Source organism: Colobus angolensis, unplaced genomic scaffold (assembly GCF_000951035.1).
Source record: "Colobus angolensis palliatus isolate OR3802 unplaced genomic scaffold, Cang.pa_1.0 Scaffold19, whole genome shotgun sequence".
Classification (NCBI taxonomy): Eukaryota; Metazoa; Chordata; class Mammalia; order Primates; family Cercopithecidae; genus Colobus; species Colobus angolensis.
This window is the reverse complement of record NW_012115043.1, coordinates 15,044,699-15,071,120: the sequence shown is the minus strand read 5'-3', so window position 1 is coordinate 15,071,120 and position 26,422 is coordinate 15,044,699. Positions and strand designations below refer to the sequence as shown.

Below are 26,422 nucleotides of genomic sequence, written 5' to 3'. Positions count from 1 at the left end.
ACATTAATATTATAATAATGTCAAGACCAATTCTCTAATTCAAAGCTAATAAGCCACAAAGGTACCAAGTTGTTCTGCCCAAAAGCCTTAAGGATTTAAATGTACTAAACGCTACATCATCCAAGTAGAGTGGCTACAGACAGCGCCATTATCTTTCATGAATATAAAAAGGAGTTACTGGAAGATGGATATAGTCAGAAGCTGCAGCTTCTATTGGTACACAGGCCAGAGATTGTGCAATCATTCATCACCTATACATTTTGTGGCCATGTATAGATGACACTGCAGTGAGGACTGGATGTGAGAAGTCCCATTTGAGACTAACAAAAACTCAGTATATTCTGAAACTTCAAGCAAAGCATTCCAAATGTTTTATTTTCTCTTCTCCTGGGTTTGAAAAAAAAGAAAGAGAATAAACAGATAAATATGCTACTTAAGGCCAGGTTCAGTGACTCACACCTATAATCTTAGCACTCTGGGAGGATGAGGCAGGTGGATCACTTGAGCTCAGGAGTTCGAGAGCAGCCTGGGCAGCATGGTGAGACCCTGTCTCTAGAAAAAATACAAAAATTAGCCAGGCATGGTAACACACGCCTGTAGTCCCAGCTACTTGGGAAGCTGAAGTGGGAGGATCGCTTGAGCCAAGGAGGTTGAGGCTACAGTGAGCCATGATTGCGCCACTGCACTCTAGTCTAGCGATAGAGACCCTGTCTTTAAGTAATTAATTAATTAATTAACTCCATTAAAAATTACGATTTCTAATCTCAGAAGACCTCCAGGGTCACCAGCTAATCTCAGTCCATTTCTCTTTTCTGACATCTGATATTTAACCTCTTACCTCCTTCCTCAAGTCCCCAAACACATCGCCATCCTGATTCTCAAGTTCTTACTGGCCTCCCACCCAATCTCTCATACCTAACTCTTTACAGTGGAACATGAACACCAAGTACCTATTAAACAGTTCACAAGTTTTTCTATTAGAAATAATACCTTAAAAAGCTTGGTTTCACTAAAAGTAAATGCTTACTTGAAATTGCTGGTTTTGAACTTGATATCTCCCCAACAAAGATTGGCTCATCATCATCGTCATCCTCAACTTCTTTTACTTTCTTCTGCCATGGTTCCAGCTCCTCTTCTTCACATTCCATAAACAGTTCTGCCATTTTTGAATTACCTAATTTTCAAAAGGAGAGAAGTAAACCTCATTTTTGAAAATAAAAATAAAAACATTTCTGTAATACATAGCATTAAATTTAGGATGTACTTTAATAACCCTAATAGCAATTTCGGAATTGATATTTGTAGTCAGTATGTGGTAACAACAGTGAGAAATGCAGAGCTTACTCTCTAAAATATTAAATAGTAAAATTTAGATAAACAGACCATTGATGACAGTAGTTCTTTACAGTAGACAGAAAATCTGGAACAGTCAAATTCAGTGAAAGTGAGTTTCAGTCATATACATAGAATATGATTATCTCTACAAAAAGGATTACACCCATTGTCTTTTTAAAAACATATTCACAAAAGGCAGATAAACTAAGAATAAGAGACAACAGGTGGGAGATAAACGGGATAAACTAAAGCAGATTCAAGAATGCCAGGCAGGATGGGAGAGGTGGCTCACACCTGTAATCCCAGCACTTTGGGAAGCCAAGGCAGACAGATTGCTTGAGGTCAGGAGTTCGAGACCAGCCTGGCCAACATGGTGAAACCTCCATCTCTACTAAAAACAGAAAAATTAGCCAGGCGTGGTGGCCTGAGTCTGTAATCCCAGCTACTTGGGAGGCTGAGTCAGGAGAATCGCCTGAACCTAGGAGGTGGAGGTTGCAGTGAGCTGAGATCATGCCACTGCATTCCCGCCAGGGTGACAGAGTGAGAGTATGTCTTAAAATAATAATAATAATAATAATAATAATAATAATAATAATGCCAGGAATAGAACACAGCAGGGAAGAGACGCTAGAATAGAATATGGAAAATGAATTAGGCTTATTCAATTAAGGGCAAAGTAGATATTTCTCACAGGAAGAAAGTCACAAATCATTTTCTAGTCAAATGTTATAGTGTAGTCCATCTACCAAAAAAAGGCCTTCCCATTTTCCTAAATGCCATCAATATCATGAACCTTTTTTTCTCTAAACTGTACTATTTTACTAATTATACAGAGTTCTTCAAATCTAATAATCAAAAATACTAATTTTCATTGGCAAGTCATAAGTTAGTATTTATGTTTTTTAATACTTGAAACACCAGCCTTATTGTGTGTTTCAGAGCTATTATTTACACCACTTCTTCTACCTAGAATATCCTTCCTTCTAAGCTCTAGTCTATATCACTCCAGTCTGCAGCAAAGACAGCAGAGACTTGATATCAAATTGAGTAATTCAAATCTGTATTCCACTGTTTATAATCATATGACTCTAGAGAAGTTACTTGAACCTATTTTCCTCATCTATAATAGAAGTATGATACCTACCTAATAGAAGTATCACACAGATTCAAGAAAATGCCACATAAAGCACCTAACATCAAATGAATATTCAACAAAAGATTAATTCCCTGGCCCTCCTAACTCTTGGTTCAATTATAACTCCCCTTATAAACCATTAGATTTTACTTTCCTTCAAAATCTGAACTACATTGATAATCAATATCATGCAGTTCAAGATTTAACATATATGATCTCAAACTGCTATTTTTTAATGTGTGTTAATTTTATATGTCCAAGGTCATACAGGAATACATTCCCCCCTACACATTAGAGGGGCAGTAGGCACATAGCATATAATAATATATGGACTAGGTGAAGTCAGAAAATGCATAATTTTAAATAATTAGGGAGACTCGTTGTATAGTAATAACAAAAGTATCATTTACATCCAGTTGTTACATGTATAGGCTGAACTGTGTTTTCTCAAAATTCATATGTTTAAGTGCTAACCCTCACCACCACAGAATGTGACTGTATTTGGAGACTGGGTCCTCAGAAGTAATTAAATTAAAATAAGGTTAGTAGGGTGGGCCCTAATCTAGTATGACTGGTGTCCTTAATAGAAGAGGAGATTAGGACACAGACACAAGCAGGAAAGGAGATCACATGAAGGTATAAAAAGAAGATGGAGGACGCACACAGTGGCTCACACCTATAATCACAACACTTTGGGAGGCTGAGGCAGGCGGATCACCTGAGGTCAGGAGTTCAATACCAGCATGGCCAACATGGTGAAACCCAGTCTCTACTAAAATTACAAAAAAACTTAGCCAGGATTGGTGGCGAGCACCTGTAGTCCCAGCTACTCAGGAGGCTGAGGCAGGAGAAAAATCACTTGAGCCCAGGAGGAGGAGATTGCAATAAGCCGAGATCACGCCAGTGTACTTCAGCCTGGGTGACAGAGTAAGAATCCGTCTCAAAAAAAAAAGAAGACGGCCATCTACAAGTCAAGAAGAGAGGCCTCAAACCCCTCCCATATGGCCCTCAGAAGAAATCAATCCTATCAACACCTTAATCTTGGACTTCTAGACTCAAGAATTATCAGAAAAATTTCCATTGTGTAAGCCACCCAGTCTGTGGTACTTTGTTATGGCAGCCCTAGCAAACTCATATAATATACAAAGGTCTTCCTTGTTCTTTTTAACAGGGCACTGCCATTGTTAATATACCCAGGATATATTTTTGAGAAAAAAATATTTTAAGGCATAATAGCTTTATAATTTTTTTAGAAATAATTTACTTTTTCTCTATGTACAGAAGAAACATGTAAGATTATATGTACCAAATTGGTAAAAGTAGTTTCTTCTGATAATGGGGGGAAAACACCTCTATTTTACTCACTTTTTTATTTATATTACTTGTTTTTATGTGAACATTTGTTACTTTAACAATTTTAAGCATTTTTTTTAAATGTCTCCCAACTTTCATCCTTTCTCCTGAAGTAAAGTGATATGAAAGTCACATATACTAGTATTAGTCATGGCAGCAACACTTACTTTTTGGTTGAAAAGGGTTGTCGCCCATCAAGCTGCAGAGATGACTTTCTGTAAATTGTCACCTAAGTACTGACACATGATATCAGTCAATTTTATGCGTCACTTTAAGTAACACCAAATATTGAAACATGAAACTTGGGATTCACAAATTATTGGATGTAACTTTAATCTCTAAACTCACCATGTGACTCCAGACAAGGCAGCAAGTTATTTCTGTTTTCCTTCCTATAAAATAAAGATACCAACTATTAGGGTGGACTTCATTAAATTAGACGTATACATATTTAATCTTTTCTCCTATACAGAGATCAATTATGTTTGATATATTTGATAAACACATATAGTTCATTTTACATAACTGGTTCATTCCTGAATAAACCCAAATTTAATAAATAAATGATTATTATACTCGGCACTTAATACTTGAAGAAATGTGATGATTCATAAATTACAAATAATTTTTTAAAGTATTATTTAGTAAAAATGAGTAATCACCTTACAATGTATTGTTATTGGAAATCGAACTTTTCAAATGCTGAGTGACATTAATCTTTAACTGTTATCTTTTCTTTGTATTTCAGAAATACATGTAATTATTTCTGTAAGAAAACACAATTTTAAATAAATTTTAGTTTATATCTTTCTGGCTTTTTATCAACTGAAAGGGAACAGAAAATTCACTGGAAATATTTCATCATAGATTAATTCATTCAAAAAATAACTACTCATGGCCTTCTGTATGCAAGGTAATGTGCTAAGGTTAGGGGAAAACAAAAATGAGTAAGTCACATTCCTAGACTTCAGAAGTGTACAATCTAGTATGTCAATAATTTATTTGGCTTTAAAAATGCTGTAAGAATACACATTTTTTTGGAAAAAAAAATTTGAATTGCTTTATTCAAATTGAGAATCTGTTTTTTGAATTTCCATGCACACGCAATAGCATAAATTTTACAAAATAAATAAGCTTTTATAAAACTGAGTTATAAAGCAAAAAATGTCAAAAATTAATGGAAATCTAAAACACTGGAAAACACAACTAATTCAACCTTCACTTTCCTCTTTATCCTTAGGCTGACAAAAGTAAGCTTTCCTACTTTTCAGTTTCCAAATTATGTAAACTGAAATAGCACAAAGGAAAAAATTATTACTTTAATTCCAGAAGTTATTGTTATTAATTCAGTTATTCAGAGTTACTATCACAAGAGACTCTAGTGATTCTTGTGTTTACCTTAATATCCCCTAGTTCTAAAGTTGTACTATTAAAAATCTCTTTAACTCAATTTTTGAATAGCTGTAGCTTGTCCCACTATCAACAGTATAATGCTTATTTCAGATAAATACATGATAATTCTTGCTTCACATTAAGGACTTACCAATACCAGGAACAGAATATTTTTAAGATTCACAATTACATATCCTATGGACTCATATATAATGTTTTTAAGTGACCACATAAGTATCTACTGGCTTCAGAATTTTGTTGGTAAAGCACAGAATTCTATGAAACATTAAATCTGCTGCCAGAGAAGTGGTATATCCAACAAAGATATGCAATGGGAACGTCAAAGGCATCAGCTCAGAGTTGGCTCTTTAAGATAGCCAGAAAAGGTCAGGCGTGGCAGCTCACGCCTGTAATCCCAACACTTTGGGAGGCCGAGGCGGGTGCATCACCTGAGGCAGGAGTTCGAGACCAGCCTGGCCAACACAGAGTCACACCCCGTCTCTATGAAAAAATACAAAAATTAGCTGGGCATGGTGGCACACGCCTGTAGTCCCAGCTACTTGGGAAGCTGAGGCAGGAGAATCACTTGAACCCAGGAGGCAGAGGTTGCAGTGAGCTGAGACTGCACCACTGTACTCCAGCCTGATAGAGAGAGCAAGACTATGACTCTCAAAAAAATAAAATAAAATAAAATACCCAGGGAAAAAAAAAAAAAGAGGACTCTCAACTTCAACTACTAACTCAGGTACAGATTACATGCCCATATTTAATATACTGTTTGTGTGGGGGAAAAATGAATTCCAAGTAACTGACTTAAAATAAAATCCATTCATTTATGGATACTGCCCACATAAATAATTATAATTCCTATTTTATAAATTTTTGGTTTCAGTTTTTATCTAAAATTAAACATATCTTTTTCTATAAAAAAATGAGAAATCAATGGAAATGTGGGTCTAAATATTTTCACTATCTGAAATTTTCACTTTCATCCATTGATAGATATCACCTGATGTAATGTTGCTGTGTTAATAATATTAATACTGTATGTGATCTAGTACAGAGCACATACTACGGACACAGGTGTGCTATATACTAGACATAGTCCTCTTTACTCTCTGATAAGAAAAAAATTAAGCAATTTCACAAACTACAACTGCAGTGTATGAATATTCAAAAAAAGAATACCACACTACAAATCAGGAGAATCAAGTCATAGTACCAGCATGGCCACAACTTTCTGCCAAGTCATCTTCAATTCTAGCTCTCAGGCTATATTACAGTTCAACTGAAAAGATTCTGGCTTAATTCAGCTCAAAATCTATTGTATACTTTAAACATTCAGTAACCATGAAGAGTAAAACATGGTGAAGAATGAATGCCAAATTCAAATTCTGACTCAATCACTTATTACCCATATGATGTTGGACAAGTTAGTTAACCTAGTGCCTTGTTTACTGCTTTTTATATATACATTTACCATTTACATATACATATAAAATAAAAATAGACTTATGTCATTGGATTATAGTGAAGATTAAATGAGATAATATATATAAAACACATCTCAGTGCCTGGCACATAGAAACCACTCTATAACGTTTAACTATTTTTAACTCTGGGATAAATCCCATTTTAAAGAACTCTAGGCCAGGCACGGTGGCTCACACCTGTAATTCCAGCACTTTGGGAGGCCGAGGCAGGCGGATCACTTGAGGTCAGGAGTTCAAGAACAGCCTGGCCAACATGGTGAAACCCGGTCTCCACTAAAAATTAAAACATTAGCCGGGCATGGTGGAGCGTGTCTGTAATCCAAGCTACTCGGGAGGCTGAAGCAGAAGAGTGGCTTTAACCAGGAGGCAGAGGTTGCAGCAGTGAGCTGAGATTGCACCACTGCACTCCAGTCTGGGCAACAGAGCAAGACTCAGTCTCAAAAAAAAAAAAAAAGAACTGATCCCAATTCTATTATACTGGAATTTATGTGCTATCAGCTAAGTATTTCTTAAACTAATTAAAATATACAAAAAAGGCATTTCTAAACTAATTAAAATATACACCAAAAAACATTTTACCCTCATATAAACATAACACACTGTTAAATTATATACTGCTAATCTAATAGAATAAGTATCCCATTCAAAAGTACCAACATATAAAAACTAACATTTAGACAAGGTATCTTTATACGATTCCTATTAAGAAAAAACATTCAGGCTGGGCATAGTGCCTCATGCCTATAATCCCAGCACTTCGGGAGGCCAAGGTGGGAGGATGGCTTGAGCTCAGGAGTTCAAGACCAGCCTGGGCAACAAGACAAAACCCCATCTCCACAAAAAATACACGAAAATTACCGGGAGTGGTGGCACACGCCCATGGTCCTAGCTACAAGAGGTCAAGGCAGCAGTAGGCCGAGATTGGGCCACTGCACTCCAGCCTGGGTGACAGAGTGAGACTCTCACTCCAAAAAAAAAGAAAGAAAAGAAAAAGCACTCATTCTACATGTATCTTAGTATTTTATTTTCTAAAAAATAAATAAATAAATAAATAGCTGGTAATTAAAACACAAAAGAGATTATGAGGAACATGGTGAATGGTTAGTTTTTTTTTCTGAGATGGAGTCTTGCTCTGTTGATCAGGCTGGAGTGCAGTGGCACCATCTCAGCTCACTGCAACCTCAGCCTCCCAGGTTCAAGTGATTCGCCTGCCTCAGCCTTCCGAGTAGCTACAACTGTAGGCGCGCACCACCACGCCCGAATAATTTTGTATTTTTGGTACATTCGGGGTTTCACCATGTTGGCCAGGCTGGTCTCAAACTCCTGAACTCAAGTGATCTCCCCGCCTTGGCCTCCCAAAGTGCTGGCATTACAGGTGTGAGCCACCATGCCCGGCGGAATGGTTAACTTCTACAGCTTCCCCAATCCCATAAATTCAAGATATATAATCAATGAAATAATCCAAAAAATCATATTATAAAGTTAATCTTTCTTTTTGTCTCCCCATTGTAAAAATATTTTAATTGGGGATTATATTACTAACCAAGAAGTTGGCAACACCAAAAAAAACAAGATATGATCAACTTAACAAAAAAAAGGTACAAAAAAGAAAACCATTTCAAATAGCAAAAATTTATACGCAAAATAAGTATTGCACATAAAAATGAACTTCAACTAACTCATAAAGTTAGCTCAAGATATTGTTCTATCTATAAAAAAACTAACAATTTACTTATATACTTAAAATGAGTTTTTCGGTGGAATCATTTAGATGACACTGGCTTATTGGTTCAGTAAAGTTTGATCTTTCATTTTTTACTCTCAGAAATTTTCCAAGAAATCAGGCATTTAAGTCATTCTACTTAAATCAGCTTTTGTTTATGTTTTATTTCATTTTATAAGCAATTCTTTGGTCTTTCTGTCACCAATGGCATACTGAAATGGAGGACTATCATTTTTGAATTCTAATCTCAAATTAATAGAACTTAAAGGATACAAAGTGAATTCTTAACTATGAATAACAATCTAATATTTCAAACCCTGATTTTGTGATCCCTCATGCACTTCCAACTATCTCAAGAAAGTATTTGAAACTTAATTTTTATTTAATGTTCATCACCTTACAATCATATGAAATCTTTTGAGTAAAAACAGCAATTTTTAAAACTACTGTTGTATATCCCCTTACTATCCATCACCTGTTGATTCCATTATGGAAAATTGGAAATTACTGTAACAGGATTAGAAAAGCAGTGAATGATGGTATCTACTTTGGCACTATCTGTGTGATAGAAAATGTAAATCATAAGCGATAATAATATAATCAAAGGAGAGACCTATGATTAAAATGATTTTACAAAATTTAGGGATTTAGCTATGAAATTTTATAAAGAAATTAACTTTTATATTTTTTATTTACAACCTTTAAGCAGATTAAATGTAAATCAATACTTCCTTTTGTGCCTCAAGCATTTCTTACAAATATTTTAGTGTTAGAAAACTAAGTATCTTTTTCAGAATCAGTCCAGTTGTTACTGTTAAAAACCAGTCTTATTCTTGAAAAGGGCACATTTGGACCACACAAAGTTCATTATTAAAAACACCTGATCAGCAGCTAAAACACTGCAGACAAAACACTGCATGATTATAGAATCTTAAGAGACTTCAGAAGATAAATCTCACCCAATTTCTGAAAGATTCCAATTTTTATGAAGAATATTGTCTCCTGATAATAAGCACTCTAAGGAAGAAAAGATCTTTAAAAAGGGAATATATGGATACACCATAGTTTTTATTTTTAAAACAAACCAAAAATATCAAAAGTTATTTTTAAAAGATTACATATTTGAGAATCTTAACAATGAACAGGCAAAGAGAAGGGAAAAAGTTGGAATTCAGTCTTGAAAGAAGTGGCCTTCAAGGCGATCAGGACTAGAACAGGGAAAATCCAGGTCCTGGAAGAGGCTGCTCTTTCCAAGAAAAAAAAAAAAGCAATGAGGCCAGCTTTCCCTACCCATCTCCTAACTTACACAAAAAACTTCGTTCTCTGAAGGTAACTTATCAAATAATTAGCACTTTAATTCTCTGAAATTATGATAAATCTAGATGGATTCCTTAAAGCCAAAACAATGCTCCAAGTTAGTGAGCTCAATCAGACTTTGAAAGGACAATAAAATACTTAATAATATTAACGATTAAGAATTTGAAAAATAATATCTTTAATTGTTTTCTTTCTAATGCAAGGTGCAAATCGCAACACTTTTTTCACAGGATATGAAAAGGACCCTATCTCAAAAAGCTACCTATTAGGGGGATTATGATGAATACATAAATATCTTATAAAAGAGGATATGGTTGCTATAATTACAAAAACTAAAAGTGGTACAGCAGAGGTTCTTGATAAGGTGTTGGCGGCACCACAGAAATAAAAAAGTTAGCAAAATTTCGTGAATACTCAATTTCTGGAAAGGTAAGACAGTGCATCAAATTCTCATAACAGCCTATGAACCAAAAAGTTAAGAGTTTCCAGGTTAGGAGTTTGAATAAAAGCAATCACACTAGCCAGGGGTTAGGAAATACCCTATCATGGAAGAAACATATACATTAATCCTTAACATAAAAATATTTTCACTAGCACTGTTTTTAAAAAAATAAAACATGTTTACTGAAAATAGTTCAAACATACAGAAGTATAGAGTACAAATAAAGAATCTATTCCCTCTCCTGCCCTATTCCCAATCCCACTCAGTAGTTTGGTGTGTGTGATGCAACAGGTAATAGTGATTGAAGATAGAGTTGTGGTTAAGGGGTAAAAAGGGTATTCGAATGCCTTGAATGACTTAACTAAGGGCAGTATTTACAGCAATAATTTGAAAAAAGCCTATCCTGTGTGCAGATTAAATTTATACATGAGTAGAGAGCGTAATACATGTAAACAAGCAGAATGAGGCTTTACCCAGTCTGTCCCTGGATCGAAAAACAAATGAAGGAATATGTTAAATAAATAAATGGAATGAAGTTTTAAAAGATCTCAATAAGAGAACGAATGGTAGTAACAGTTTTGTATTTGCCCCCCTCCAAAAAAATTAACAAAAATACAAAGTGAAGATGTACTGCTGAAGATGTACCAGACAGTCTATAAGAGAGAAGGTCATTTATTCCAAAAGTATACAATTGGCCCTCCCTATCCGTGGTTCCACATCCACAGATTCAACCAACCATGGACTGAAATATTCAGAAACAAAACCAATAAACAGTAACAACAGAATAAAAAATGCAAATTTAAAAAATATATAACAATTATTTACATAGCATTTACTTTGTATTAGGTATCATAAGTAATCTAGAGATGATTTAAAGTATAGGAGAGTGTGTGTATAGGTTATATCCAAGTACTACACCATGTTATATAAGGGACTTGAGCATCCTCAGACTCTGCTATCCACTGGGGTCCTGGAACCAATCCCTCATGAATACTAAGGGACAGCTGTACTGATTAAACACGTACTGTGTGTCGGGTAGGAACACAACAACGAACAAAAATTAATACATAGTTATTGCATTCATGAAACCTATAGTCTAGAGATAGGGACAAACACTCATACAAAGGGATGTAAAATGACAATGGTAAGTGCTATGAAGGTTATGAATCTGGAATTATAGCCAGTATAATCAAAATTGGTTTTGCCAAAAAAAGAAAAAAAGTGATGATTAAGTTGTTATTTGAAGAAAGGGTTGGAGTTAACTAGGCAAACAGGAGAAGGAAGGGAGGATTCCATGAAGAAGGAACTGCATGTGCAAAAGATCTATGGCAGAAGAAAGGCCAGCAAATATGAAAAGCTGCAAAGAAACCACTGTGACAAAAAAAAAAAAAAAAAAAGCAAGGAGTTACATGGGAAGAGATAAGACAACAGAGATAGACAAGAGTTAAGAGTTAAACAATGAAGCATCTATGGGCTGTGTTAAGACATTCTGTCCTTATCCTAAGAACAATGAAAAACCATTGAGGGATTTTAAGTGGGGACTGGTATCAGATTAGTGACACAGTGTCAAAATAACAAAATTTGAGAATTAAATCAGAGAGAAGGTCATTTTACCCTATTCTATACTAATCAACACCCCCACTTGAAATACTACATATTGGTCATGATTCTTTCAACTATAAGTAACAAAAACCCAACTCAAACTGGCTTATACAAAAGGATACTTATTGGCTCATTTGTAGAAATAACTAGACATAATTCAAACAATATCATGTGAATCTGGTTTCTTTCTCCATTCCTGGTCTTCCTCTGTATTGATTCCATCCTCATAATCTCCATTGAGGATGACTGTAACAGCTCCAGTCTAACACTCTTCAATACTGAAATCCAGGACAATGACAAGAGACCCAGCTATTATTGGAGTTGGTTTGCTTGGCTAAAATTACATGCCCTTCCCTAAGCCAATCACTAAGGGAATGCTAAGGCATTGTGATAGGTTTGGGCTTACATCACATGCTCTCCCTGGTGCCAGAGGGAGAGTCTTAATCAAAAAGCACAAGAATAAAGATTGGAGGACAGAATGGTTTTCCAAAGGAAAACCAAGTAAGGGTAAATAGATGCTGGGTGGCAAAAATAACAGATGTCCACTACAAGGAATTCAGAACTAGAGCTTTGTCTAAGTCAAGTTGAAAGGACTAAAGTCCTAAAAAACATGAGACTATAGGGTGGGAGAAGTAAAAGCTATTTACGGAAATTTTAAAGTTTGTCATGAGAAAGAAGGAAAGAAGGTGACTTGATCTTTGTGTGGCTCAAGTAACAATAACAACAGTAATATTTACTTGTTTTGAGCAAACTAGAGAATTGCTAGTATTGAGCTTTAACATTACTTCATTCCTTACATTCTACTATGTTACCACCACTATAAATTATACAATATAATGATAATATATAATTACAAAATAATTGTAATTAGTATACAATTATTAACATTAGCTAACATTAAATGGATATATTATTTCATCTAATCCTCAAAAACTCCTATGAGGTAGACACTATCATCATCCCCTGTTTACAGCTGTGGAAATTTAGTTATACAGGGTAAGTACCTCGCCCAAAGTAACAAAACTTAGTAAAGGAGCAAGAACTCAAACCCAGGCACTTCTAAGGCTGAATATTTCAGATATGACACTATTTGCCTCCACCAGGAATATTGGAATATTTGGAATACCAAATTACAGGGAGGTAAACTTCATCTCAATACAAGAACAAAACAATTAGCAGTTAAAATATCAAAAACTAAGACGAACTCTAGGAAAGCTCACCAAAGAAAAATATGAAAAATTTAAGCATTATGTGATTGAAAACGTTCACTTTCAAGACCCCTTCAAGAACCCTCCCAAACCTAATATCATAAATATTTCCATCTAGTAGAGGTATGTAAATGTCTGCATAGACTGAAAGATATGGAAGATTTTTTATTATTTCACTAAAAAAATTATTCTAATTAGATATGTTGAATTATGAAACTTCATTTTTGAATTGGCAATAAAATATCTGGTAATCAACCTGCTACATCCAAATATTTTCTAGGACCTTGCAAGTACAATATAATGAATGAAGCAGTTAGGTTGAAGCTCAACACTGAGAATAAAAGTCTTGAGTTTATTCAAAACAAGTAAATTCTTTAAAAAAAGTAACATCCAATAATCTTAAATTAATTTCATTTTAATAAAGATGTTTGATGGCTTAAATCAAAACTCTCAATGAAATCACCTGCTTCACAGACACAGATTCAGATCAAACATCTCAAATATTATAGCATCATGATAACTCAACCTTTTACAATTTTAACATTTTTGTAAACGCAAAGTTCTTTTAATATACTATTAATACATAGAAAGGCCGTGCTTCAACAGACTACTTAAATCTACAAATGAATCTAAATCAGTACGGTTATTAAAAGCTTTGATATGAACGAAAACTTTTTCACACAGGGTACAGGGAATCTCTTCATCACTTCCTCTTCACCCAACTATAACCTCCTGCAAACCTGATCCAGGTTGCAAACCACCTGCTCTAGTTACTGCTACCCACTTTGTCAGTCAAAACTGAGCTGAGCACAGCAGGGCAGCTATAGCATTATCTACTCCACAGTACTTTACTAAAAGCAGGTATCCACCTGAAGATCCCAAAAACCCTCCCAATAGCCAGATCAAATTACCTTTTCTTCATTTGCATTTTCCTTGTTTATCTCGCAGCATTTTAACCCCATTTCTTGAAATATCATGCTCAGCAATTTTCTATACACCAGCAGTCCTGTGTACTCACCTACTCCTTTTTAACTCTTTACAGATTCTCCAGATGACTTTCTCCTTAAATAATGTAAAAACAGGTTTTCCACAAAGTTTAGACCTCAGTCCTACATAAACTGTTCCCCACAGCAGATCTAATAAATCCCATAGTCTCAGCTATCAATTCTCAACAGCAGCCTATATGATCAGAAAATAATCACCTCTGCTATAGTTTGAATGTTTGTCTCTCAAACCTCATGTTGAAATTTGATCTCCAATGTTGCAGGTAGGGTAATGAGACGTGTTTGGATGGAAGAGACAAATCCCTCATGAATGGCTTGGTGCTGTCCTCACGGTAATGAGTGAGTTCTCAGTCTATTAGTTCCCACAAGAAATGGTTGTTTAAAAAAAAAAAAAAAAAAAAAAGCCTGAGAAACCTCCCTCCTCTCTTTCTCTCACTTCTTCTCTCTCACCTTATAAATTGCTACCCACACAGCTTCCTCTTTGTTTTTCCATGAGTGGATGCAGCCTGAGGCCCTCACCAAAAGCCAAGCAGATGCTGGTACCACGCTACTTGTACAGCTTGCAGAACCATGAGCCAAATAAACCTTTTTTCTTTATAAAATGCCCAACCTCAGGGATTTATTTATAAGAACACAGACGGAGAAAGATAACCTGACATCTAAGTCACAGTCCTTCCTCTTTTACTACTGAAAACTGCTATCTAGATATTTAAACACACCTCAAATTCAGTACATGCACATCTTGGAGACATTGAGGGCTCTGTCCCAGACCACCACCACCACAATAAAGTGAATATTGCAATAAAGCAAGTCACACGCATTGTTTGGTTTCTCAGTGAATATAAAAGTTAGGTTTACAACTATAGTATAGTCTAAATGTGCAATAGCATTGTCTCTAAAAAACAACATATATACCTTAATAAAAACTACTTTATTGCTAAAAAAAGATAAAGCTCATTTGAGCCTTCAGTGAGTCATAATCTTTTTGCTGGAGGAAGGTCCTGCCCCCATGTTGATGGCTGCTGACTAATCAGGGTATCGGTTGGCTGAAGGTTGGGGTGGCTGTGGCAATATCTTAAAATAGAAATTATTTCTACAGCATTATTCATAAAAGCCAAAAAAAGCAGAAACAACCCAAATGTTCAACTAATAAATAAAATGTGGTATATCAATACAATGTAGCATTATTTAGCATTTTTTTAAAATGAAGCACTAATACATGCTACAATATGAGGCCTTGAAAGTAAAAGAAGTCAGTCACACATTGTTTGATTCTATTTATATCTAATATCCAGAATAATGGGTAACAGATTTCCTTTTGAGGAGCTGAAAATATTATGGAATTAGATAGTGTTGATAGTTGTACAACACTATCAATGTACTAAATGCCACTGAATTGTACATTTTTAAATGGTGAAATGATGTTATATGAATCTTACCTTAAATTATAAAAGTTAGTTTTACTTTTGCATTTCCCTTTTTCTACTAATGAAACTGCCATCCTTCTGATCTTGAATCCCTGGAGGTTTTTTTTCAATATCTCCCTCTTTTAATTATATCTAGTCAATTCCCCAGTCCTATAGACTTCCTTCAAAATATTTCCCACATCACCCTTGCCTCTCCATCCACTCAATACTTAGCCAGGCCCATAGAACCTCACACCGAAAGTGAAACAGATTTACTTTATAAGATTCACTTTATACAGTTGCTCCTTAGCTTATGATGGGGTAATGTCCTGATTAAACCCATTGTAAGTTGAAAATATATAAGTTGAAAATGCATTCAATACACCTAAAATACCGAACATCACAGCTTAGTCTAACTTACCTTAAACGTCCTCAGAACCCTTACATTAGCCTGCAATTGGGCAAAATCATCTGACAACATAGTATACTGTATGTTATCAGTTGTTTACTCTCATGATCATGTGGGTGACTGGTAGCTGCAGCTTGCTGTTGCTGCCTAGCATCACAATATGGTATCATACCACATATCACTGGCCCGGAAAAAGATCAAAATTCAAAACTTGAAGTACAGTTTCTACTAAATGTATACCACTGTCACACCATCATAAAGTCAAAAAACCTTAAGTTGAACCATCTTAAGGTGAGAACTGTCTGTACTTGGTCTCTCCGCATCCAGATTTTTGCTTTCATCTCTTCAATAAAGAGCCCCCAAATTAACAATTCACTAAAATAATGCTTTCATTCTGTCATTTACCAATTTCAAATTCTTTAATAACTTCCCATCAACCTATGCAGAGCTGGGTTACGTTATCCTACTGCTAAAAGCTTCTAGGTGCAGTGAGGTGCAGAATAGGTCAAATGCTTTAGGAGCCAGCACTTTTAACAGTTGTTGTCACTGCCAGCCTGTAAGGCTAGCCTGCACTGTCTAGCCCAAATAGAAGAGAACATGTAATTCTGAGATAAAAAGGCTGAGGGTGAAGTGAGGGAAAACCAAGGCACCATATCTTATAAAATGAATACACGGTACCTGGCACCCAGTATTATTCCAATCAATAAAATGAACTTTTTCTAAGACTTGATTTCTTCATCTGTAAAGGATGGATGATGATAACACCACCTTTTCCAAAGAAGTATTTGTTCTGATGATGGAATATGATAACTGTGAGCATACTTTATAATCTCTTAAACACTACAAAAAAAGAAATCAAAGAATAGAAAGACATCTCTTGCGTATAACTTCTCAAATGAACAGACACTACAATGTAGTGTCACCAAAGTAGTGCCAGTTTTCTTATTTACCTTTTTCTATTCAATAAAGTTGTCAGATCTATTTTTTTTTCTCATGGAATGTAAGAAAGCTCTTTCCGTGTTGCATTTTGGTTATGAGGGCCTTTCTAGCAGCAGTCAGTAATCCTGTATAGCTGAGAGTCAGATAATCTTAAACCCTGAGTAGGAAAAGCAGAGCAAGTAAAAAAACAAAGCAAGAGATACAACAGAGATTAGGATTATACCTAAAACCCCCAGACCTCTCCCAAGCCCCTCCAGGCTTAGCTTAGACTTGCCAAAGGTAACCCACAAAATAAGGAACGCACAGGAGTGAAGCCTAGAAGCAAGGGGCAAATTAGTTCATAGACTAATCATCTTTGCTTTGGTGACTAGCCCTAGTCAAAATGCATATCAACTGAACGGCATTCAGTTAATAATGTTAAAAAAAAAAAAAAATCCCAAACCTGACCAAAAAAAGATGTGTGGTTGACTAACCTTTATGGATGGAATCTTTGCCTGGGAGTCCACAAACCCCAAACCTGAGAAATTTTTTTCAATATGCATTCATTTACTTAAAGATGATAACAATGAAAGCATTACATATTAATATATTTTTACAAAAAAAAAGTGTATTTCTCAAAACAAAAAATTTGGAGAAGAGTGGTATTGTTTTACATTTTTACTACATTTTTGCATACCTCATTAATATGTCTTAATAAAGACAGCTGGATTCTCTAACCACCTTCTGCATTCAACCTGTTGCACTACACTCTTCCATTGAAGTGAAGAAAATACAGCTTCACAAGAAAAGTATGTGGTAAAGGGAGGAACTGGTAGAATCCTTCAAAGTGTCTCAAGCCCAAGACCACATTTAGAGAACTACTGTACTAGAGAAACACAAGTCAAAGCCCCTTTTAAAAAAGAAAGCTAAATTACTATACTGGCTGGTCAAAAATGTGTAAGTTACATAACAATCCAAAAAGTAAAGCAGTAATTTTAAACTGCTGGGGAATATTCAGGTGATTAAAAAAAAAAAAAAACACTAAGAAAAAGTATTTATTGAACATTAATTACATGTAAGGCATTGTATTTACAAACACAAAGAAGCAAAGCATACATCATCCCAAAAATCACTTTGTCTTCATCCTGTTACACAAAACCAGAAAAACAGGAATGTTTGCAAAGAAAATGACTGAAATGAAATACACTTTTGGTGTAATCCATTTAACCAAAAAGTCTAAATACAACACCTGATATGCCAGGGTTCCAATTAATAATTTTTTATTATGAAAGGTCTCTGAAGATAAAGCTTGGAAGAAAGGTTAAAAAAAAAAAAAAAAAAAGCTGGTAATAACCAAAAAACTTTAGAAAGAAACCTCAAGGAATAACTTTCTAGGTACTGCCTGTATGCATTAGAAATGTATTAAAGTACAACAGGCTAAAAAAATCTGTTAGGGAAGTAGAAGAGGCAGGTAAGTTTAATGTGTGTATTGGAGAGGGGTGGAACTCTAACTGTCCAAATTAACCATTGAAGTTCAGTGTACTATCAGAGTCCAAAGGAAACTATTTTAGCTTATTTTCTTTCTTCAGCAGTTACCACTTAGAAAGACTGACATTTTATTATTTACATTGTTTCCTAGAGATCTTTTAAAAAAGAGGGGAAAATTTACTTACTACTTTTAAATAAATTAAAACTCTTTATATCTTATAATTCTTATGTGGGTCTATAACAGAATCCTTTTATCAATTTAAAATACGTTATGGGACGTTAGTGACTTTATTTTTCCTACATCTTGAAACATTTTGCTAACTCCATCATTCTAGGTATTATTTCACCATTGTTCATCAATGAACCCCAACTACGCTAAAAAAATAGGAAAATGAGACTGCCTAAAAGAATAATAGTGAAATAAATCATCACTAATGCATTAGCCTTCATTTTTCTCATTTATTTTCCAGTTTTCTTACAGTTTTGCAAAAATATTGCATCAACTTTCAAAGATGTATGGAAAACTGAAGACATTTTTGTAGTCTATGTCAGGGAGGGAAAACAATTCCTCTATCATCTTTGGTTCAGTACCTCACGGCCTGTTAAACTACGAAAAGATAGATTCACAAGAGAAGAAGCATACAATTTTTATTAGTATTTACATGCACAGGAGTTCACAGAAAAGAAGTAAAACTCAAACAAGTAGTTAGACGTAGGGGCTTTTATACTATTTTAACTCCCCCAAAAAAGGGAACTTGGAATTTCAGGGACAATAAACCATGGGAAAGTGGCTAGAAAAAGATGGGAGAACTAATGGAAGATAACGGTTGTTTCAGTAAAGTTTGTTTATACAAACTCATCTCTGCCTTGACTCTCCATCTCAAGGGAAAAGAGTTGCTCTTCCCTCCCTGTTATAAGAAGGAAACTGGCTGGGCGTGGTGGCTCATGCCTATAATCCCAGCACTTTGGGAGGCTGAGGTGGGCAGATCACCTGAGGTCAGGAGTTTGAGACCAGCCTGGCCAACATGGCAAAATCCCCTCTACTAAAGATACAAAATTAGCCAGGCATGGTGGTGCATGCCTGTAGTTCCAGCTACTCGGGAGGCTGAGGCAGGAGAATCACTTGAACCCGGGAGGTGGAGGTTGCAGTGAGCCAAGATCATGCCATTGCACTCCAGCCTGGACAAGAGCAAGACACCGTCTCAAAAAAATAAAAAAAAGAAAGAAAAAAGATAGAAATTAATGCCCTGCTACTACCTGGTAAATAAGGGGAGGGCACAGAACTCTTCATGCATCTATTGATTCTCACTTCCCTTCAACTCAAAATAATCCTTATGCTTAATTAAGTGGCATATTCTGATGCCCTTCATCTGTTTTTAGTTTTCACTGAATACAGTTAATAACTCAGACTTCATTTTCTGACCAAAATGGAAGAGAAGAAAATTAACAGAGGAAGGCACTTCACAACTATTAGATGAACCAGAAGATTAACACAAAGATGGATAGCACACTTTAGACTCTTATATGATGGTAGTGAAAATGAGTTTGTAAGGGAAATCTCAGACTGAGTCCTCAGATGAGTTATTCTAGACAAATTCTCTCAAACTTAATCGAAGAGAGAACAACGTATTTCTAAAAACAAGAAGGAAATACGGCATTCTCATTCAGCGGGAAGAACTTCATCACACAATATTTTTACATTAAGAATATGGACCATGCTGTTCTGCTCAAAGAAAACGTGACAGTCTTTGATCCCTTACAAGTGTGTGCTAAAATTTTACTTAATACAATTTTGTTTTTAAGAGACAGGGTCTCACTCTGTCACCCAGGCTGGAATGCAGTGGCACAATCGCAGCTCACTGCAGCCCAGACCTTCCAGGCTCAAGTGATCCTCCCACCTTAGCTTCCCAAGTATCTGGGACCACAGGCATACGCCACTACACCCAGCTAAGTTTTTATTTTTTGTAGAGACAAGATCTCCTTATGTTGCCCTGGCTGGTCTTAAACTCCTAGGCTCAAGTAATCCCGCCTTGGCCTCCCAAAGTGCTGGGATTATAGGCATAAGTCACCACACCCAGCCTTGATACAACGCTTAAGTGCACAAGTATTGAATGCAGGTGTATGCAAAGGTGACTGGAAGGAAACAGAAAATGTAAACATTTTTAAAAATTCATTGGATTGATCATTCTAATTAGTTATTTATAAATCTGAAATTGAAAATATCTTGCAATTGTGGAGCAAAGAAGATAGATGTACTGTCTTCAACAAAATTATGAACTATCAAAGGTTTCAAAAACTCTTCCAGTATCGCATTTTGATGATGTACATGCAAAAAGACAACCCAGAAGGAATGACAAGCAAGAACCTATTAGGGATGCATTTGAAATTTACAATCAGTATTCATAAGACAAATAGTTCCAGGGTCATGTATGAAAGTTGCTAAGTACAGACAGTCTCCAACTTGAGATGGTTCAACTTAAAACAATTTTTCAACTTTATCATGGTGTCAAAGTGCATTCATTACTTCAAGTACTCATACAACCATTCTGTTTTTCCCTTTCAGTACAGTACTTAATAAATTACATGAGATATTCAACACTTTATTATTACAAGTTTTGAGTTAGATGATGTTGCCAAACTGTAGACTAATGTAAATGTTCTGTGCATATTTCAGGTAGGCTAAACCAAGGTATGATGTTCAGTATGTTAGGTGCATTAAATGCATTTTCAACTCATGATACTAATGATGGGTTTATCAAGGATGTAACCTATCGTAATACAAGGAGCATCTATAATTAATTCCATTCAGATGATGTTGCCCATTTCAGGTAGAAATACCTTCAAAGGTGAAAAACATGAAATGAAAATCTGAGCAACAGGTGACAATGAAATATGATAAGCTTGGACAATGTAGATCTATACAGAGATTTGGAAAAGGCATGAGAGTAGAATCCTGATTGATATATAAGAAATGACAGAAAAATTTCAAAACTCTGTCAGACATATAACTTGTGACAAATTTTTTACAAATTTAGACTTGGCTGAATATCATACAGCATCAAACTCTCCTTGTTGGTACTCTTAGGAAGAAAAGCATTGAACTTCTATGAATTTTCACAAATGGAAAAGCAAAAGTCGTCAATTGCACAAAATCTGGATTTCGAATATACTTCATGAATCTTATTGTCCTAAGGAAAACTATACCTACCCAGAATTCTCAGCTCAATTCATCTCAACCATCAATGAATTTTAAATCCTTACATAAATTAACCTGAAGTGATCTGTATTACAAAAAGACTACAGGAGTGATACATTCAAAAAGTGGGTCAGAAACAATACTTGGAAGAGAATGACTTGAAGATGGCTTATGACTGGTATTAGTTCAGAGTATACTTTCATGGTATGGGAAAAGCTTCAATTACAAAACTGTAAGTTACCAAGAAGAAATTCCTCATGCAACTAGGAAAATAACTTGCAGAAACTAGGAAGGGAATGTTGTCTTATCCTTTAACCAGAATGATTTTTGCACATATCTGAAAATGGGAAGAAAGCAGGATGTTCTTCGTATAGATACAAAAACTCAAAGAGGAAAAAAATGGGTGTTATTAAATAATAAGAATGTTTACATAAAGCGTTCAAATGTGATGTATATTTGTTGTAGGGGTGTTATGTAATTAAATGCATGAAATAGATATTTTGTTTTTTATTTTTCTAAGTATATACAAAGAGATGTGCTATATTTAAATTCTTATTAAAAGCTCCAATAAGTTGTTTTACATTTTTACTCCTATAAATTATACATAACAACTTAAAACGCAAAAACGTAACAGTCCCTTTTGACCCAGATGATAGTGATAATTGTATACTTTTCCTCCTATACTGAGGGTTAAGAGAATCCTTAAAATTGCCTTGGAGAAATGAATTAAAATTCTAAACATACAATTTTTGATACAAGGCACTAAGTAAATCAAGTCATTATTTAAATCACTATTTAAAGAAACCTGACTGAAAATTCAAACAGTTTTTAATTGTTCTCTAAAGCAAGAAAAAAACTATTCAGGATTCATATATTTAATTAGTGAATATATCAAAAACATTCCTCATCTTCCAAAGCTTGCTTTTGGAATAACAAAATATGTTGTCAATAGAAATTTCCAATTTCCTGTCACCTAAAACTACAGTTGACTTTTCATTTGTGAAAATTGCTATTTCAGTGAGCCAGTGCTGATTAATAAAACACTGGAATGAAAAAGGACTGGATTAGTAGCCTAACTGGACAGATGTTCCAGTTGAAGCACTTGCAATCCTTCAACATCAAACTACTTCAGAACTTTTCTATTTACCATAGCTTACTACTGCTAAAATGGTCCTAGGCAAACTTTCAAAGAAGGCAAAGTCTACTTTCTGCCTCCTCTCTCCTAGTCTCCCTAGGCTCTGATGCCGACACACAGTAGCATTCCAAGTTCCCTAAAGTAGACAGGTTAGCATTTCCTCCAGAATTGTCTCCACTCCTCCTTCTTCCTAACTTCCAAACCCATACCTAAGGACTGCTCCCAACTGTGTTTATCAGATTACTGCAGGTAAATTCTTACCCTAATGCCAAAATATCACACCACAAATTACTTGCTAATTGCAGAAGGAAATGCTTACAATGGAAAGATAGCCTGTCAAATTTAGGATTATTAGTAAGACAAGCCTACTTTATGTGCCTTTGGACGTTGTATGCAATGAAGTATACTGCATGACTTACAAAGTATTCCCGTCAAAAAAAAATATTAAACCTGAATATATTCAAGCCTTTAGACCCAATTCCAAGTTTACAGAAAACAGGATAGAGGGAACAAATTTAAACACTATGAGGAGGAACTATCACTAAAACATGGAATATGGGTTATTCTATAAGACTACAGACCTGGTCTCTTCAAAAGATCAACGTCACCCAGTGCTGTGGCTCACATCTGTAATCCCAGCACTTTGGGAGGCCGGGGCAGGTGGATCACTTGAACCCAGGAGTTTGAGACCAGCCTAGGCAACACTGCAAAATCCCATCTCTACAAAAAATACAAAAATTAGCTGGGTGTGGTGGTGTGCTCCTGGGTTCCCAGCCACTCAGGAGGCTGAGGTGGGAGGATGGCTTGAGCCCAGGAAGAAGGTCAAGGATGCAGCGAGCCAAGACTGCTCCACAGCACTCCATCCTGGGACACAGAGCAAGTACCTATCTCAAACAAACAAACAAACAAACAAACAAAAACGATTGAAAAGGAATTTCGAAGAAATGGGGGGAAATGTGCATATCTACTACACCACATTAGATTGTAAGGAATATTCTTCACTTTCTTAAGTGTGATTGTGGTACTGTTACACAGAAAAATGGCCTTGATCTCTTACGAAATACATACTGACACACATACAGCATTTAGGGCTGAACTGTCATATCCGTAACGCACTTTGAAATGTTCGGAAAACAGAATGTGAGGTAAGTGGAAAATGCAAATATGACAAAAAGGTAGCGTTAAAACTAGGTGGTAGGTATGGTGTTCAAATGGGCTATTTAACTTTTCAATATTTTTGAAAAAAATAACAAGTTGCAAAGTTAATAAATTAATTCGAAAATAAAAATATAAAAGCCAGGCTAGATGATGCACACCTGTAATCCCAGCTACGGAGGCTAAGGTGAGAGGTCAGCTTGCACCCAGGAGTCTGAGACCAGCCTGGGCAACATAACACCCGCATTTCAAAAGTAAAACATAAAAATATCAACGAAAGGGCAATTGAGTAGTATTTCTTAAAATCTTTAGGTGAGCCTCCTCGCCTATTCTCATCTACTTCGTTCCCACAAAAATGGTATATACTAGCGTTGAGCACTGGAGAAGGAGTCAGAAGACCTACGGTTCTATTAATATAATTGGCCTTGGCTCTTCCTAGTTAGTGACCTCATTAAAGTCCTCTCCCTGAGGCTGTTTCCTTGCCTGCAAAATGATTCCCGCAACCCAGACCACTTCAAAAGGGTTTGCTAAGAGATACAAATCAGGGGTTATCAAAGAAAGAAACTAAAGCAAGACACAATTACAACGGTATTTGTAGTGATGTTAAAACATCAGAGGCACACAGCCCTAACAATGGTATAAGCAAACCAGTGCCTTCCCTGGTTAAGTTTCTGCGTGGAGACAGCTGGAGTTGGCACAGTAGTCCCCCAAAGCAGGACACCTTACAGATGCTAAGAGGCAGCTTTTGTGCTTTAAAACTCTCCTTCCAGCGTTCCATTTTATGTTTCGTGGCACTAAAAAAGACAAATTCTGTCCAAACCTGAAAACAACACAGCCAAATATTTAAGATGGCAGATTTTTTTTTTTTTTTTTTAAACTAACGAATCTTCGCAAACAAAGACCTTTGGCCAAAGGTCTCCCGTGCTTGCAGAAGCGGGTTCACCTTGACGTTTTTCCTCTCCAGCAGATTTCTCCTTAAAAGCGTTAAAACTTGAGATAAGTTGGGAGGAACTCCTTCCATCGCTGGAGCAGGCTAAAACCTCAGAGTGAGATCATTCTTTCCGTCTCAGTAAGTGAACCTTGCAAAGCTCAGAAAATTGTCTCTCCAACTCCACGTTTCTCCTCAGGGCCCTTCTTCTGTAGACAATAACGGGAATTCTATGACAGAGCAGGGGAGGTCCCTTTGACAAAAATGAGGGTGCAAACGTGGAACGACCGGTCATCTGGACAAAACGAGGGGCCCTGTGCCTGCAAATCCCGAACCCCCTTTTGGTCTCCTTTCCTACGACTGAAGAGACACGGGGGTGGGCTGTGGTGTGAGAAGCATGGGTCTTGGCCAAACATCGGCACAAAATGTACCAAAGGGAGTTGCCTCCAGAGAGAAAAGCCAAAACCAGGCTGGGGACAAACAGGCGCACAGGCCTGGGAGGGGAGGTGGCGGAGGAGCACAAGGCGGCGGCCTGCGCGGCCCAGGCCTGCAGCAGCCGAGGCGGCTGCCGCGTCGCGCCGGGATCCCTCCTCCCCCGCCTGGGCCGACGCAAGATGGCGGTCCGGCCGCCGCCGCGCAGCCGGTCTCCTCCCCCGCGCCCTGGGCGCTCCCGACGACCCGCGCCGGCCTCAAGACCCCCAGTCCAGCGCCCCCGGAGTGAGGCGGCGCAGGCCGCGCGGGAGGGCCTCTGCCTGCTGCAGCGCAGGGCGGGCGGGGGCGGGGGGCGCTTACCGTGAGCGGAGCGGATCGGCCTGACTGGAGCCCTGAGGAGGAGGAGAAAGAGGAGGAGGAAAAGGAGGAGCACGAAAAACTACACTGCGGCGACGGCGGCGGCTCCCATTGCGGAGCTGGCAGCCGAGCCGTGGAAAGGGGGGGCTCTGTGCAGCCGGCGCGCTGCCTCATGGGTAGGCTCCGGGTCAGCCTCCCCGTGTCCGAGCTCCCTGTCTTCTTGCCGACGCGGGAGGCGGGCACCGGCATGTGCGCCGCGTCGCGGGCCCTCGAAGACCCACGCGCCCCGCCACGCGCCGGTCGGGGGCGAGGGCCAGGGCCTTTTCCCCATGTGGGTACGAGCTGCTCGGTGGTGTGGCCGGGCGGCAGCCCCAAAATCCGGACTCTCGGAATTTGCAGGCGAGGAGCCGTGCGTTCCGGGCCCTCCGCGTATGTAACGACCCCCAGTCCGTTGACTTGGAAAGTGAAAAGGTCATGGGGTAGAACCGCCATTCCAAAGAATCGCTGAGGCTGCGGGGCGAAGACTAAACCAGAAGAGAAAAAGGAATCGTCCGTTTCTTTTCATAATTGGCTGATTTTACCAAGTCTGTTTTTAAATGTGTGGTTTTGCTTGCGTCCCCTGTCGAAGTCAAATACGAAGAGACGAATCTCTACATTTAGCGTTTCATTTGGGACACAGGAATTGCAAGTTCAGGTTATTACAAATACAGGGTGGTCTTCAGTATGTGAGAAGAACAAAGAGGAGTTAGGGGGTTTTATTAAAAAAAAAAAGTTATCTATTGTTTTTCCAGAAAGTTCATTGACATTTAGTAAAGTTTTGGGCAGCTGGTTAGTTCTGATTGGTGAGTGAAGGGGGTTGGTAAAACTTGCCCTACAGCTGCAGCAGGTTCTTTCAGAAGCTAAAACCTGAAGATAAAACTTGTTTCAGGTTACAGCAGGTGGTTTCAGCAGCCAGGCTTGCAGAGAATTCCATTCTTGGAGCAATGTTATGTGC

The 26,422-nt window shown here is 37.1% G+C and overlaps 1 protein-coding gene across 3 annotated transcripts in view; it reads right to left on the bottom strand.

Annotated features, from left to right (window-relative positions):
* The window catches only part of ZNF280D (zinc finger protein 280D), a 97,971-nt gene extending 71,913 nt beyond the window's left edge, over window positions 1–26,058 (bottom strand). The window contains exons 1-4 of one of the 3 annotated variants that reach the window (XM_011940530.1): window positions 25,432–25,611; window positions 4,172–4,215; window positions 3,991–4,059; window positions 1,028–1,174 (exon numbers count right to left, since the gene is read on the bottom strand). In XM_011940530.1, the coding sequence (XP_011795920.1) occupies window positions 1,028–1,174; window positions 3,991–4,018 (175 nt within the window). In that variant the 5' untranslated portion in view covers window positions 4,019–4,059; window positions 4,172–4,215; window positions 25,432–25,611. Of the gene's footprint in view, window positions 1–1,027; window positions 1,175–3,990; window positions 4,060–4,171; window positions 4,216–25,431 lie in introns of all 3 variants that reach the window. The other 2 variants (XM_011940531.1, XM_011940529.1) reach the window with 2 other exon arrangements.
* Between the last annotated feature and the right edge of the window lie 364 nt (window positions 26,059–26,422).